General features: G+C 40.4%; 2 protein-coding genes across 2 annotated transcripts; both read right to left on the reverse strand.

The window, feature by feature from the left end:
- Positions 1-1,670, reverse strand: LOC120412941 (40S ribosomal protein S2). Its single transcript, XM_039573578.2, has 3 exons — positions 1,516-1,670; positions 609-1,125; positions 1-391 (listed from the first exon to the last, which is right to left on the reverse strand). The coding sequence occupies exons 2-3, from the start codon at positions 1,122-1,124 to the stop codon at positions 80-82; spliced, it is 828 nt and encodes a 275-aa protein (XP_039429512.1). The 5' UTR covers position 1,125; positions 1,516-1,670; the 3' UTR covers positions 1-79.
- A 2,795-nt stretch (positions 1,671-4,465) lies between these two features.
- Positions 4,466-13,043, reverse strand: LOC120412985 (uncharacterized). Its single transcript, XM_039573635.2, has 10 exons — positions 12,531-13,043; positions 12,221-12,383; positions 11,869-12,159; positions 11,595-11,811; positions 11,318-11,539; positions 7,146-7,551; positions 5,402-5,564; positions 5,055-5,345; positions 4,780-4,996; positions 4,466-4,712 (listed from the first exon to the last, which is right to left on the reverse strand). Exons 1-10 carry the CDS (start codon positions 12,896-12,898, stop codon positions 4,492-4,494), a joined length of 2,559 nt encoding a protein of 852 aa, XP_039429569.2. The 5' UTR covers positions 12,899-13,043; the 3' UTR covers positions 4,466-4,491.
- Between the last annotated feature and the right edge of the window lie 1,849 nt (positions 13,044-14,892).

Raw genomic sequence — 14,892 nt, forward strand, 5'->3', positions numbered from 1 at the left:
TCCGTTTGAAAGGCTTTGTGTTCTCGCCACAAAACACGACCCGCGAAGGTCGCTTGCAGTGTTTTATTCGCCGTACTTCTTACAGCTCAATGATGCGCTGGCCGGTCTTGCTGGTCTTCTCCAGGAAGTCGGCGTACTCCTGGTACGGCGTCTTGGCCAGCGGCAGGTCCTTCCACAGATCGGGCGTCAGGAAGGCGTACGTCTTGGCGATGGCCGCGTAGGTAGCCTTGGCAAAGTTACCCAGCGTGGTCGTCGAGCCGCGCGTCATCGTGTAGCAATCCTCGATACCGGCCATCTGGAGCAGCTTCTTCGGGACCGGGGCCGACACAATGCCGGTACCACGGGGGGCCGGAATGAGGCGCACCAGGACGGAACCGCACTTGCCGAAGACCTGTGTGTGGAGAGAAGCAAGAAGTTGGTTAGAAATGTGACGATTCCGAAGTGGCTCTGTGGGGGGAGTTGCGAGATTGAATCAGACGCGTTAGGACGTCATGCCAGTGGTATGCAGCCACCGTCCGTGAAAACCGCATAAGTTTTAAAATTTTCTCATCATTGAAGGGGCTTCGGAAAGGGGGAAAAAAAAGGACATTCCGTCCCGCTATACTGACCTTGCAGGGCACGGTGTGGGGCTTGCCGATCTTGTTACCCCAGTAACCACGGCGAACCGGCACGACCGACAGCTTGGCCAGGATGATGGCACCACGGATGGCGGTGGCCACTTCCTTGCTGCACTTGACGCCGAGACCGATGTGGCCGTTGGAGTCACCGATGGCGACGAACGCCTTGAAGCGGGTACGCTGACCGGCACGGGTCTGCTTCTGGACGGGCATGATCTTCAGCACTTCGTCCTTGAGCGAGCGGCTCAGGAAAAAGTCGATGATCTCGAACTCTTTGATCGGGAGCGAGTACAGGTAGATCTCCTCCAGGGTGCGGATCTTGCCATCGCGCACCAGGCGGCCCAGCTTGGTCACTGGAACCCACTCCTTGGAGTCTTCCTTGCCACCACGACCGCGACCGCGTCCACGACCACGGCCCCGTCCGCGTCCTCCGCGGCCACCACCGGCACCGCCGCGAGAACCAAATCCTCCTCTGAATCCACCACGGGCTGGAGCTGCGTCCGCCATTCTGAAAAATAGAAAAGAGACAGATTGAGGTTAGAAACTTCCGGTGACAACATGGCGTCAAAAATCGATGAAAATTTGGGTTTTCTTGAGGAAAATGTGCAATTTTAACAAATTTAAGTTGAAAATTCACGGAATCTAACCCTCAAATGACTGATAACTAATAAAATATTTAAATCAAAGCAAAAAAAACGAAACAAGTGCAAGCCACGTGGAGAAATACATTTAATTTTCTAATTGAGTAAAATTGACCAAAAATCAAGCTAAATACTAAGAAAATATATTAAATGGAACTTAAACGAGCAATTCAAGTTCTGTTCCACAAAAACATGTCACAAAAACTTAGAAAATTTCACAACAAATTGAACCACGAATCTTAAGCACGTATACTTACTTTTTCTAGGTGTTGTCTGCTGTAGAACGGAAACCCGAATGAACGAGTTGACGGCTGTGGCTGAGCGAGCAAGCTTCGGCGCCGCGATGGTCGCTTCGTGGCGGCGGCGTCGGGCGGCGCGTGCCGGGTTGCCAGGGATCACGACGGAAGAAGTTCGCCAGGAGAATGCTGTGAGTGATTTGAAAATGTCTGTACAGATTAAAAAAAAAGCGCTGTCATGTTTTGAAAATGAATGCATTCATGAATGCAATAACGTCATGATTCGAATTCCCGGACGCTTCGAAACCCGGACACCTCATTTTGTTTTATAAATAATTTGGATATAAGTTCGCATTATAAATGTAAAAAATGGGTTATTTGATGAATTCTAACATCAACTTTCATTTAAAGTTTGTTTGAACGCTGTAGTTAATGTCAAAACAATTAAATAAAATAAAATTATAAGATTACTAAAAATGTGAAACATTTCACGTGAAATATTTCATAGGCGTCCGAAGCACCAGGAAGGCAAAGCAGAAATTTATGGTTTTGATTTCCTTAAATTCAAGCAAATTTTTATATAAAATATCGATTGTTTTGATGTTAACAGCTTATTTGAGACCTGAAGAATGCAATTCACTAACATTTAAGTCCAAATTTGTGCGATTCATTAGCAAAACCGAGTGTCCGGAATTCGAAGCAAAAGTGTCCGGATTTCGAATCAGCTTTTAACAGTGTCCGGGATTCGAAGCACAACAAGTCATTTTAATTTTCAAATTCTGATGAAAAGTTGTAAGAAAAGACATATTTTGCATGCATTCTCTTAAAACTGACTGTTAAAACTACATCATGATGATATTTCTTTATTTCCAACTTATTACATGATTTTTTGTCAGCTATAACAAAAATGATATGCTTCTAAGTGTCCGGATTTCGAATCATGACGTTATGTTTGAGTGCTTGAATTTTTCTGTTTAGAGGTGCATGGTAATTTTAAGCCTCCAATATAGAGGAGAAAACCGTGACGTCAGAAATGAACTCAAGTCACTCAAAGTTCATTTTGTGAGTGACTTTAACATTTTGGCCTAGTTTGACAGCTACCTCGTTCCCAGGTTTTCTGTGGGAGAGAAAAGGAGGCGAATACTTTATGAAAATCATACCTGTCAAAATTCCTAGCCTCAACATTTTGTCGCGAGTTGCTTTTCTCCTCTATTGAAAAGATGATCATGATCACGCAATTTTTACCATGCAACTTTTAGGAACTATGGTACATTTTACCATATTTGCGTTTATTGTGGTTTTTAAAATAAATCGAAATAGCAGCACTTTTTAGAGGCCGGATCTCAGATATTTCGATGGAAATGACGTCCGGGTCCAACATGTGATCCGTCGTTAGTTAGAAAATTGAAAGACTGACCCTGAAACATCGAAGATCTGATAACCCTATCAAATGTTATGAAGACTTAGATGTTATTTATATACTCTTTCGATGCTGGATCTCAGATATTTCGATGGAAATGATGTCCAGATTCATGTGAGGAAGGTATCAACCTCGGTATCAACCACCTTACGGTGGATTAAGCAACGTTTTTTTTTTTTTTAAATTAGTATCGAGAAATTAAAAGAGCAACATGGAGTTAAACTTTCTGTCGAGCTGCTGTGAAGTTTACCATGACAGCTGCGAAAGTTTCACTCCATGTTACCGGCTCACATCTCTCATTTTAATTTCTCGATAGAGCTAGGTCACACAAAAAAATATTACTGTAAAGACAAAAGTAATTTATTTTCGATTTAAAAAGTTGCTAAAATTTGCTTGAGGGAAAGTTTATTTCTTGTGTTAAAAATGAAAACTTTTACTGGTATAGTTTTTAGAAATCTCCTTACTAACTGATTTAAAAGTCTTAACTTTTAATACTACTGTAAAATTTCATCATTTCTATAGAGTAATCTATGTGCGTATGTATCGAGAAAATAAAAGTGCAACATGGAGTTAAACTTTTTGTCAAGCTGCTGTGAAGTTTTCCATGACAGCTGCGAAAGTTTCACTCCATGTTACCGGCTCACATCTCTCTTTTAATTTCTCGATTGCGTGTACGTACACGTAAATAAAGTGAGGTTAAATTTTGTCAGGCAGCAAAACCAAATTGTGCGCTAGCCCAGTCACGACGTTCTAGCAGGATTCTAGCAGAGTTCTTACAGAGCTGAATATTCTTATAGAATTCTAGCAGAAATGTTCTACCGTTCTAGCAGGATTCTGACAGAACCAGCTCTGCTAGAATATTTCGTGACTGGGAGTGTGCGTACGTGAAATGTCATAAAGCTCTATGGTCGATCTTTACATGTATTGTATTTTTTTTTATTCCAGTAAAAACTCCGAAAAAAATTATCTGCAGTTATCTCAGCACTCTTCAGGTGATATCAGATGTATCATTGGCAACACTGCCGAACTGTTACGGCGGCGGCCGCGGCGGCACAAAAAAATTCAGGCAAAGGGCGTAGTCGAAAAGGTGGGATCATTTCAAACAAATTAGCTGTGAACATATTTTTTCAAGCGAGATCCACCGTTTTTCAGAGACAAGAGAATAAAGCATTATGGTATGTAGAAAAATGAAGTTATACAGCAAATTATGATGTTCGTTTTCAGTTAATATTTACTGATTTTCAGTTACTTTTTCGCTGATATTCATTTAAAGTTTGTATGGAGCTGTCAAAGTTTTCTGAAATTTCAGCAAGTTTTCATTTACTGAGAATTTCAGTAGTGCAGTAAATTTTACTGGATTCAGTAATGAGAAATTGGTGTGTACCGTGATTTGGGACTTTTGATTATGCCATAGATTTGTATGTTTTTTATTGTTTTCGGTAAGAACAGACACGGAAGAACAAAATTAGGACTCCCATTAACAAATTTGAAACATTTAGAAGACGGTACCATGTATGCTGGCCAATGTGATTTTAAAATAAAATTTAACAGTTAAACAATTTAAATTTGATACTTCTTTAAACATCGAGCAAGCCCTTGTGCAGCAGCATGGGCAAATACTTCTTCAAGGCCGTTTCACACTTTGGATGCGTCATGCAGTGTCTGATCATCTCCTTCATCTTATCCGCATCGGCAAAGTCAAACTCGACGCCCTCCTCCGCATTTGGCGGCGGCTGTGGCATCAGTTCCTCCATCGTCAGCATCATGAACGGCAGGAAGGTGCAAATGAGGAAGGTTTCTGAAAATGCATAAGAAAGTAGTTTTACAGAAATGATTTCAATTAGTTCAAATCTAGGTCTACTTACCCAAATGGCCACATTTTGTAATTTCCACGTGTAGGTCGACGAGGGTTGGAATCTTTTTCAGATAGCCAAATCTGTTTAATGTGGCCACAAATTCGTCATAGTAGAACTTGATCAGCTCATCACGGTGACTGTTTCGGGTTTCATAGCTGACGGAGTTGTACATCGAGTAAATCAAGTCCACAGCCGGAGATCCCCACATGCTGATTTGGTAGTCGAGCTAGAGAAATCTTCAATTAATTTCAAACAGACAAAATGATACATTTTAGGAAACACACCAATAAAATATCTTCGGTTTTTCCTTCCACAATTTGGTACATGCAATTTTTGGCATGCAAATCTCCGTGGTTCAGCACGTGGTACCTCGTCGATTCGTCCAGAGTGTAGACATTCTTTAATTTATCGAAAATTGCCTCACTAATTTGCTCCAGCCGATCGCCGTAGCTTTCGTAGCCGGGCCATTCCCGACACACCTCAGACAGCGTGATGATGTAGCTCGTCCACATGGGCTTGAATTCCTTAATGTCCATGTTTCCGAGACCTTTGTCCAGAGTTTTCATGACGGGCAGCTGCAAGACAGAATGACTTTAATATAACAGGATTAAATTTTTAAACAGTTTCCTACCGAGTCGGCGAGATAAGTGGAAGCGGCGTGCCATCTGGCCAACTTGGCGTACAGCATCTTGGACTCTTCCAGGTCCATCTGGCCAGATTTGACGGTGTAACCACGCACGGCAAGGTCACTGAAAACCATCACCCAGTGCGGATCGCTGGAGCTGTAGAGGAGCCTAAAATCGGATAGATTCAGTTAATAGCTGACTTTTTGATGAGAATGAAATTTAAAATTTAACTGTTACTGTTAAAATTCGTATACAAAACCGATTAATTTAAATTTAAGTCAGTAGTTTCAAAACAAGCCACTGCCAAAAATGATGGCGCCACCAGAATTTTCTAACCTATAGGTAAGAAACCATGTTTGGTTAATCGTATGCCCGAGGCACTCACTCATTTTTCAAGCAATTAATAGCAACAATGTTCAGAAATTGCAATGTTTCATAATTGCAAAAACCACCCTGAAATTCATACTGATTTGCGCAAGCGACGCCGACGTCCCAAACGCCACGCACATCCAATATGGCTATCTTATCAAACGCCACACTGAAAAATCTCCTACACCGTAGAAAACAACAGATAGTAAACAATAAACCTGATATCTGATGAACATTGAAGGTTTTGAATGCACGATTTCCAAGCAGCTGAGCAGCAGCGCCGGCGGCTAGATAGCTCCAAAATTGCTCATACACGGCCTAGTATACGGCAATACGGTATCTAATGACGCAATCAAGCTAATCACGCAATCCCCACTTCTGAAAGTTGAAACTTTGCCCCGTTGATTGTGGGCAAGTATTTTGCTGGATTTCACGAATTTTAAAATTACAGCGTTTGCAAGGATGTGAAAACGTAGTCTATGCAATAAGATCTAAAATGATGAGAGTTCCAGCGAGGCTCAGTCGAGTTGAATAAGTACGATCGAGCTTTTCAACGAGTTATAAACAACAAATTTTGCAATTCCGAAAAACACAATTGAATGGATTTTGCAATGAATTAAAGAATCTATACAATGTCGAAATGTATTGTTGATTTAGCTCGTAGCTGGATTTTCTGGCATCTTCTCACGGTCATTGGAAACGGTCGTGAATAGACCTAGGGGTTCCCAGTTGGAGTGAAAAAAATCAATTTATTTATAGAAAAATTATGGATTAAAATTTAGCTTTTTTATCACTTTTCCTACATCAGGAATAATTGTTTAAACATGCTCGCAATTTTTTTATTCGGTCGAAAAAAATATTTTTCTTGAAAAAACTTTCATTTTTAATCACATGATCACCCCTAATTCTGGCTCGATGCCGCCATCATGCGACCGCGTGCTCCGTTTGTTTGCCAAAAAAGCTGCAGCTGGATGGTGAGACGAAGTGAGGGGGGGGAGAGATTTTGACATTTTTATGCCCGCATCTGGCCCGCCGCCTATTTCGTCGGTCGTTGAGTCGCCGGTCGTTTCCAGCGACCGAGTCCAGCTAGGAACTGATCGTACAATATTACTTTTCGATACAACTGCACTTTTCAGCACTGTTTTTTGGTGATTATATCTCGGATTCAAAAATCTTATTTTCGTTTCATGGTGATTATTACAACGTATGACCAGATTTGGTTTCCTTCTTTACAAGATGTGGCGTTTGAAAAAGAAGCAAAATTTGAACCTTCGTGATCATTCAATGGAATTGTAGCATTTTACTTGTCACGAAAGCTTCAACCGCTTTGATGGATAAACAACTCTTCTAGCTATAATTACTATAATTACTGCCTCTCACCTCGGTCCCAGCTCGGTGTCATCTCCGGCGGCCTTCAACAGTCGGTACATCTCCGGCACGACGGTGTTGTACATGAGCGTTTCCGTCTCAAAAAGCGCCCCGTTCTTCAGGAACTCCTTCTTCATACCCTCCTCGGCCGGAATGGTCTTCACGATGAGCGAAGTTTCGAGGTCCTTTCCACGGCTCCGGTAGCTAACCGCTGCCCGGAAGATGATGCTGGCGTAATGTTCCCCCACCTTGGATCCGGGAACGATCTTCAACGCGCCAACGGTCACCGTCGAGTCGTTCTCCGAGTGTTTCAGGACCTTCTCGAAGAAGGCCTGGTCCATCCAGGTCGGTGCGTGCATTTCATCTTTGTTGAACGCCATGCTTGGAGGAGTTCCGAAACTCTCGCTAAAACCGGAATTACGCGACGCGCGTCAACAGGTGATGGACAGGTACGCAAATAACGCTAGACCTGACACGCGACACACGTCCCTCTAACGCTGGAGACAAACCGAATACTGAACGGTACTTCGTAAGTGGTCGGTTAGTTTTATTCTAACTCTCGCGAGAATACATTGACAAAGTGAGCTAGGCTAGGAGACGCGAGGTGATGCAGCACATAACTTATCATTTTTGGTCGGTCCACTACAGACAGCTGCCGACTGCCATAAATGGACAAACGTACAATACATCTAAAACCTAGTCTAAAACTGACAACGTTTTTAGATACTGTCCACTTTGTAGACTGGTGGTGGTTGTATTTCTCAATTTGCAAATATTATTCTAATATCAAATTGTAAAGTCATTCCATCCATTGATTCCGTACTGCTAAGGCATTTAAAGTTACACCTGATTGATAGAAATACCGAATACCTATTTATATGGAAATACCGGACCGTAGGCTTATGGGTATGGCCATTGATTTTATGGATTCGCTAATCCGAACTAACACTAAGGCCGATGCAAATATTTAAAAAAGTTTTTGTCCCTCGGCCCTGGCCGAGGTCAAGGGGGGGGGGGCAAAAAAATAAAAAAATATAAAAATTTAAATAACAAGCCATAGTCTTCACATTTAAATGACAAAAGTGTTTTAAAATACATTTTACACTAGTTCAGTTGTTTTGCAATCTCTAGTTTTCAAAAAATCTAAGATCTGACAAAAATAAAAATTGTATCGAAAAAAAAGATTTTGCACCGAAAATTTTCAAAAAAAATTAAGATTTTTTAATAAACCCAAACATGCTAAAAATGATTTTAAACGCAGAAGAATGTATTTTAATTTGATTTCAGCTGGTTGCACTTGAATTTTCATTGAAATTTTGAAGTTTATTGTAAAAATATTTTTTTTGCCCCCTGATTTTTTTTTGAAGGGGGGGGGGGGGGGGGGGGGGTGACAAAAACTTTTAAAAATATTTGTACCAGCCTAACCTATACCGTTTAAAAGTTATCCCACTTTTCTGTGGCTCAAAAGTTTCGTTTGTTTTTGTTTGTGGAAGATTAACGTTTTGTGATACAATAATAATAATACCTACAACTTTACTGAAGACACCAAATCGATCCGAAATGTCCCTTCCTACACTGCATATTTTAGAATATTCATACAAGGGAAGGGAAGGGATGGAATGGAGGTTGGCAGCCCTGCTATCGAGAGCAGAAGCTGGAGCTGTGCGGTCCGCGGAATTTCAATTATTTTAACGTTTGTTTTATATTAATGGGCTTGAAAAGTAGTGAAAAGCTTGTAAAATGTGTGGATTTGCTTGTGGAAAGTGAAAATTTCCTTTAGTTTTATGAATTTGAACAGTTTTTCGCGATTTTTATTTCTACGACGCCTGGTTTGACGGGTTTGACAGTTCAAACAAATCGTGGCTTCGGTCTTGTAGTTGTATTAGCGGGATGTGAGCTAGCTCGCTCTAAGGGTGGTATTCAACCTGTTGTTTTTTTCTGCTCCTAAAATAACAAAAATCTTGACAAAAATCAAATAGTGCGAAAGAAAACAAAAGTAGTGTGAAAAGGAGAGTTTTTGTTTTATCTACTACTGGAGGAGGTGTTGCAAAACTACACTAAGGTCACGATCGGGTGAGGTCGGTCGGAAATGGTGGATACTGCGCTGAAGCCGCAGTATCTCATCTGCAGCTCATCAAGAATTGCCAGAGAATCTTTTCTCCAGGATGTGATCAAGCTGCTCGCAGCTGGAATTTCGGGCGCATGCCGGACAACGTCCGGGTGCTTGAAAGCTGCCTAAAAATTGGACAACCAGGCGATCCAGAAACTTGGTGAGATCTATGCGAACTAAAAATTTTGGTGAAATCTATGCGAACTGAAATTTTAAAATGTTTGGTCGTTTTCGAAGAGTGATTCGAGAAATTGAAATTCCACCGAATTATCCAGATGATGATTTTTTGAGTTTTCTTTAAGGTGAAGAAAATTAATCATCACTAGAAAATATTCTGTATTAAATTCAATTTAACGAATTTAAGCACCAAAAGGAATCAGCATGTGCCGGTTGTTGCCTTCTTGAAGCCACTAAAAGAATTTTTGATCTAAATCAATTGTGCTTCAAAATTTATATAATTTTGTGGCACAGTCATTGACGTCTTAGTTGGCAATCATTGATTAATGACGATTCCCATAACTTTACAGGGAATGGGATAATCGTTACCAAAAGGAATCAGCATGTGTAGGGCACTATTCTAAACAACTTGTTGAAGGAATTTTGTCAAAATATTGAAAGCGACGCAAAATTTATATCTTTGAACGAAAAATCATGACAATGATGGAAGTCTTCACGTTAACCTATTTTTTGTGCGTGAGAAAGGAGAGCCCTTGTCTCTTCCTATGTTTTCTCTTGATGAGCATATTTTTTTTTCTTCTGATGAAGATTCTTCCATCACTGGTGGGGAGACTTGATCCCTAGTCTGTATCTTGTTAACGTGTGGAAGAAATATACATATTACGTTTTAGAAAGGTGTGGAATAGGTTCCTGAAGCCCTTTGTCAATTTTTATGAACAACGGTAAAACACACGATTAAAAACCATTTCAGATCACTTTTTTCGTTTTAATGTAAGGCATGGCACTGAAACCAGCCTTAAAACACTTAAAACTATCAAAACACTTTTTCAAATGTTTTATAAATATAATTTTAGTCCAAATATCAAAATTTCTTGGCGAAACTTGTTAAATTTTGAACATTTTTTAGTGTAATTTACAGAAAATCCTAGAGAAAATCAATAATATGGATGAATATGAAACTACTTACTTCTACTATTTTGAAAGTGTCGGTTTCAAATATATTTTTTAAAAACGCTTGACATGACTCAAATAACGTTTTTGACCAAAACCGCTTCACGCCATGGAAGAAGAAGATTATTGTTGCAAATTAATGTACCTGAAAAATATTCTCGAAAAGGACGCTCATTTTCAAACATCCGTGTTCTAGAAAACATTTTACGTGGGGATTTTTGATGCATTTTCATTATAAAATATTCCATATATTTCAATGGAGGTGCGCGATAATTTTTAAATTTTCACCTGTTAGCTTAGTGAATGATCGTGCGCCTCCATCAAAGTATATGGAAAAACCTTAAAAATGACGAAAATCAAAAATCCCTAGGTAAACTATTTTCTTGGTCACGGATGTCTGAAAATGATCCCTTAAGTGACCTTTTCACGAAGAAAATTTTATGATACAGTAGTTGTTCGGTAACTGGGCTGAGAACGTAGCCCAGTCACCGAATGATGCTCGATAACTGGGCTGAACAAAAAATAACGAGGGGACCACCGATGAGTAATATATTTTCAGATGAAATATAAAAATAAAAGTTACTCAAATTTATTTACAATTCTTACTTTTCATATTTCATATTTGTTACTTGAAATTAAACAAAAGTTTGAAAAAAGTTTTTTTATTTATTGAATATAATTTTTGCATCCATTAACCCCTCGGTCATTTTGGTTTGTTTTGTTTTTTTGACGTTTGTTTGCTTTTCAACTGGGCTACGGCCCAGTTATCGAGCGCCCAGTTAAAAAGCAGCCCAGTTAAACAACGCCCAGTTACCGAACAACTACTGTATTTTGATTTGCTATAATCACTGTCCGGCATGACGAGCCTTATCAGCCAGAAAAGAAAATTGTATCTTGTAATCTAACAGTAAAACAACAGTTTATTTCAACAAATATACTTGTTCTCAAACGTCTAGCAAACCCTTGTACAGCAGCATGGGCAAATACTTCTTCATAGCCTCTTCACACCTCGGATTCCGCAAGTTGTGCTTGATCAGCTCCGTCATTTTGCTCTCATTGCCAAAGTCAAACTCGAAACCTTCATCCTCGGCATTTGGCGGTGGCTGAGGTACCCCTTCTTCCATCATCACCATCATCATGGGCAGGAAGGTACAAATCAGGAAGGATTCTGTAAAATCGAATGCTTCAATATTTAGATTTCGGGTGTATTTTAGTTTTCTTACCTAGATGACCACATTTCGTGATTTCAACGTGTAGATCTACGAGGGTTGGAATTTTCTTCAGGTAGCCAAATCGATTCAACGCGGCCACATATTCATCGTAGTAGAACTTGATCAGCTCATCGCGGTGACTGTTTCTGGTGTCATAGTCGACCGCATTATACATCGAGTAGATCAAGTCGATGGCCGGAGTTCCCCACATGCAGATTTGGTAGTCGAGCTGAAAAAATGATCTGTTCGTTTTTACAAATAATAATGTATATTTAATGGTCCTTACCAATAGGATATCCTCCGTTTTTCCCTCCACAATTTTGTACATGCAATTTTTAGAATGCAAATCTCCGTGGTTTAGCACGTGGTACCGCGTCGTTTCGTCCAGGGTGTAGATAATCCTCAATTTGTCGAAAATGGCCTCACTAATTTGCTCCAGCTTGTCTCCGTAGCTTTCGAAGCCTGGCCAAGTCCGACACACTTTGGAAAGCGTGATGATAAAACTCGTCCACATGGGTTTGAACTCTCGAAGGTCCATGGTCCCAAGTCCTTTGTCCAGGGTTTTCAGTACGGGCAACTTACAAGGTTCGATCAGTAAAACAAACAGTCATAAGCTATACATGAAAGGAAGTACTTACCGAGTCAGCTAGATAGGTGGAAGCGGCATGCCAACGGCCCAACTTGGCGTACAGCATCTTGGCCTCCGTCAAGTCCATTTGGCTAGATTTGACGGTGTATCCACGCACGGAAAGGTCACTGAAAACCATCACCCAGTGTGGTTCACTGGTGCTGTAAAGAAGCCTGTGGAAAATAGAAGTGTTTTTGTTTTAAATATCAGCTGAGACTCGATTATCCGAAGGTCTTCAAGGATCCTTGAAATAATCGAAATAAAAAGTAAAACATTTTAAGTTGTTTTCAGCAAATAACTCACTAATGACTACCTCTCACCTCGGTCCCAGTTCGGTCTCATCACCGGCGGCCTTCATCAGCCGGTACATCTCCGGTAGAACCGTACTGTACATCAACGTTTCCGTCTCAAACAGCATGCCGTTTTTCAGCAATTCCTTCTTCATGCCCTCCTCGGCCGGAACGGTTTTCACAATCAGTGACGCTTCGTGGCTTTTCCCGCGGCTCTGGTAACTGACGGCCGCCCGGAAGATGATGCTGGCGTAGTGATCCCCAGCATTGGACCCGGGAACGATCTTGAGCGCGCTAACCGTCACCGCCGGGTCTTTCTCCGAGTGTTTCAGGACCCTCTCGAAGAAGGCCTGGTCCATCCAGGTCGGTGCGTGCATTTCATCTTTGTTGAACGCCATGCTTGAATGAGTTCTGAAGCACTCGATAAAACCGGAATCAGGTGGTGATGATGAGTAGATACGAAAATAACGCTAGGACGTGTACACGCGACAACCCTTCCTCTACAGCTGACGAATGACCGACTACTGAACGGTACTTCGAAGTGGTAGGTTGATTTTATTCTAGCTCTCGTGGGAGTACATTGACAAACTAAGCTAGGGGGACTCTAGGCTTGAAGACGCGAATGTGTCATGTACCGTGAGTTGATGCAGCAAATGCTTATCATTTTCGCCGGTTGCCATAAATGGACAAACGTGCAATACATCTAAAATTGACAATATTTGTTAGGTACGAGCCGGTTGTAATACCAACAGTGTTGACTAGTAGGTAGTGGTTTTATATCTTTTTCTTGAAAATATTTTTCTACGGTTTGAAAATTAAGAGTCATTCCATGGATTGATTTCATATTGGAAGTTTTATATCTACCTTGTTAATGGTCATATCAGCTGTACCGTGCGGCGTTTTTTTTTCTGGGCAACCATTTGAAAAAAAAAAGTACCTAATTGGATTTATTCAGAATGTTGAATCGGCGGCAATGAAAATCATAAAACCTTATTAAAACATATGTTTTTAACAAGAATAAATAGAGTTTTACATGTACATTGTATACACATATGACCTATGTGCTCTGATTTAGCTGATGCAGTTGAAATTTTAGCAGGATTTTTATTAACACTCAAACGCTCGGGTAGTCATTTGACCCCTATTTTTTTTTCTTAAAAATCCCATAACTTTTGATAGAATTGACCAATTTGGATGCTTCCGGTTGCAAAAGATCCAGATTTGTCTATATTTTTAACTGCCACATTGGGGACAAATGTGGTACATTTTTACCGGAGATATTCCGGATTATGTTGGGGTACCTCGGCCCTCCTATATGGGTATTTGGCCAATATAATAAAAACTTTTCAACATAAAAATTTCGGAAATGATGCAAAACAACAAGGCATCATCCTAATACATCATCCTGCAAAAATTATTGACATGGTTAAGTCCTACGGGGCAGCGGAGCCGGTTCCAGTTGAGCACCAATTGACATCAGCTCAGTGAACCGTTTCCGGAAAGAACCTGTTCCGGTGCCCGAAGGTCTTTAGCATGTCATGTATCTATGCAGGATGATGTTTTAGGATGATGCCTTGAAGTTTTGCATCATTTCCGATTTTATTCTGTTGAAAAGTTTTTATTATATTGGCCAAACACCCATATAGGAGGGCCGAGGTACCCCAACAGAATCCGGAATATCTCCGGTAAAAATGGACCACAGTTGTCCCCCATCTGACAATTAAAAATATAGACAAATCTGGATCTTTTGCACCCGGAAGCATCCAAATTGGTCAATTCTATCAAAAGTTATGAGATTTTTAAGAAAAAAAATAGAGGTCAAATGACTACCCGAGCGTTTGAGTGTTAATTACGTTTCAAACCAAGCACCAGCTTCCGTGTTCGAACCGGCTGTTGCGTTTGAAATGGAATTCATATACGATTTGAATAGAATTTGTTAATTTCGGGTACAAATATTATGGAATCATTTTAAACAACCATGCGCCCCCATTTTTATCCGTGGGGGTACTAAATTTAACGCGTGCCCAAATTTCGGATAAAATATAAATCATATTGAATATTGATAAAATGTATTTATGACGAATAATACACAATTTATTGTTAATCTAATTACCGTAAACTGGGGTCAATCGGGACACATGGGGCGAATTGGGACAGCAGTTTTAACCATGTTCGAGCAAATATTTTGATTTTTCTGGTTGGTTTCGGTTAGAACAGACTCAGACCAACAAAATGTGTACCTCCATTTCCAAATTTAAAAGCTTCATTCAGTAAAAAAGCAACATTCCCCCTTAACATGTTTAACAAATCTCATTTCTTTTGATAGGGTTCGCAGACCTTCAATATTTCTGACTAATCGGCAAGACTGATAAAAAACCTATCCAACGTTAGT

Source organism: Culex pipiens, chromosome 3, assembly GCF_016801865.2.
Source record: "Culex pipiens pallens isolate TS chromosome 3, TS_CPP_V2, whole genome shotgun sequence".
Classification (NCBI taxonomy): Eukaryota; Metazoa; Arthropoda; class Insecta; order Diptera; family Culicidae; genus Culex; species Culex pipiens.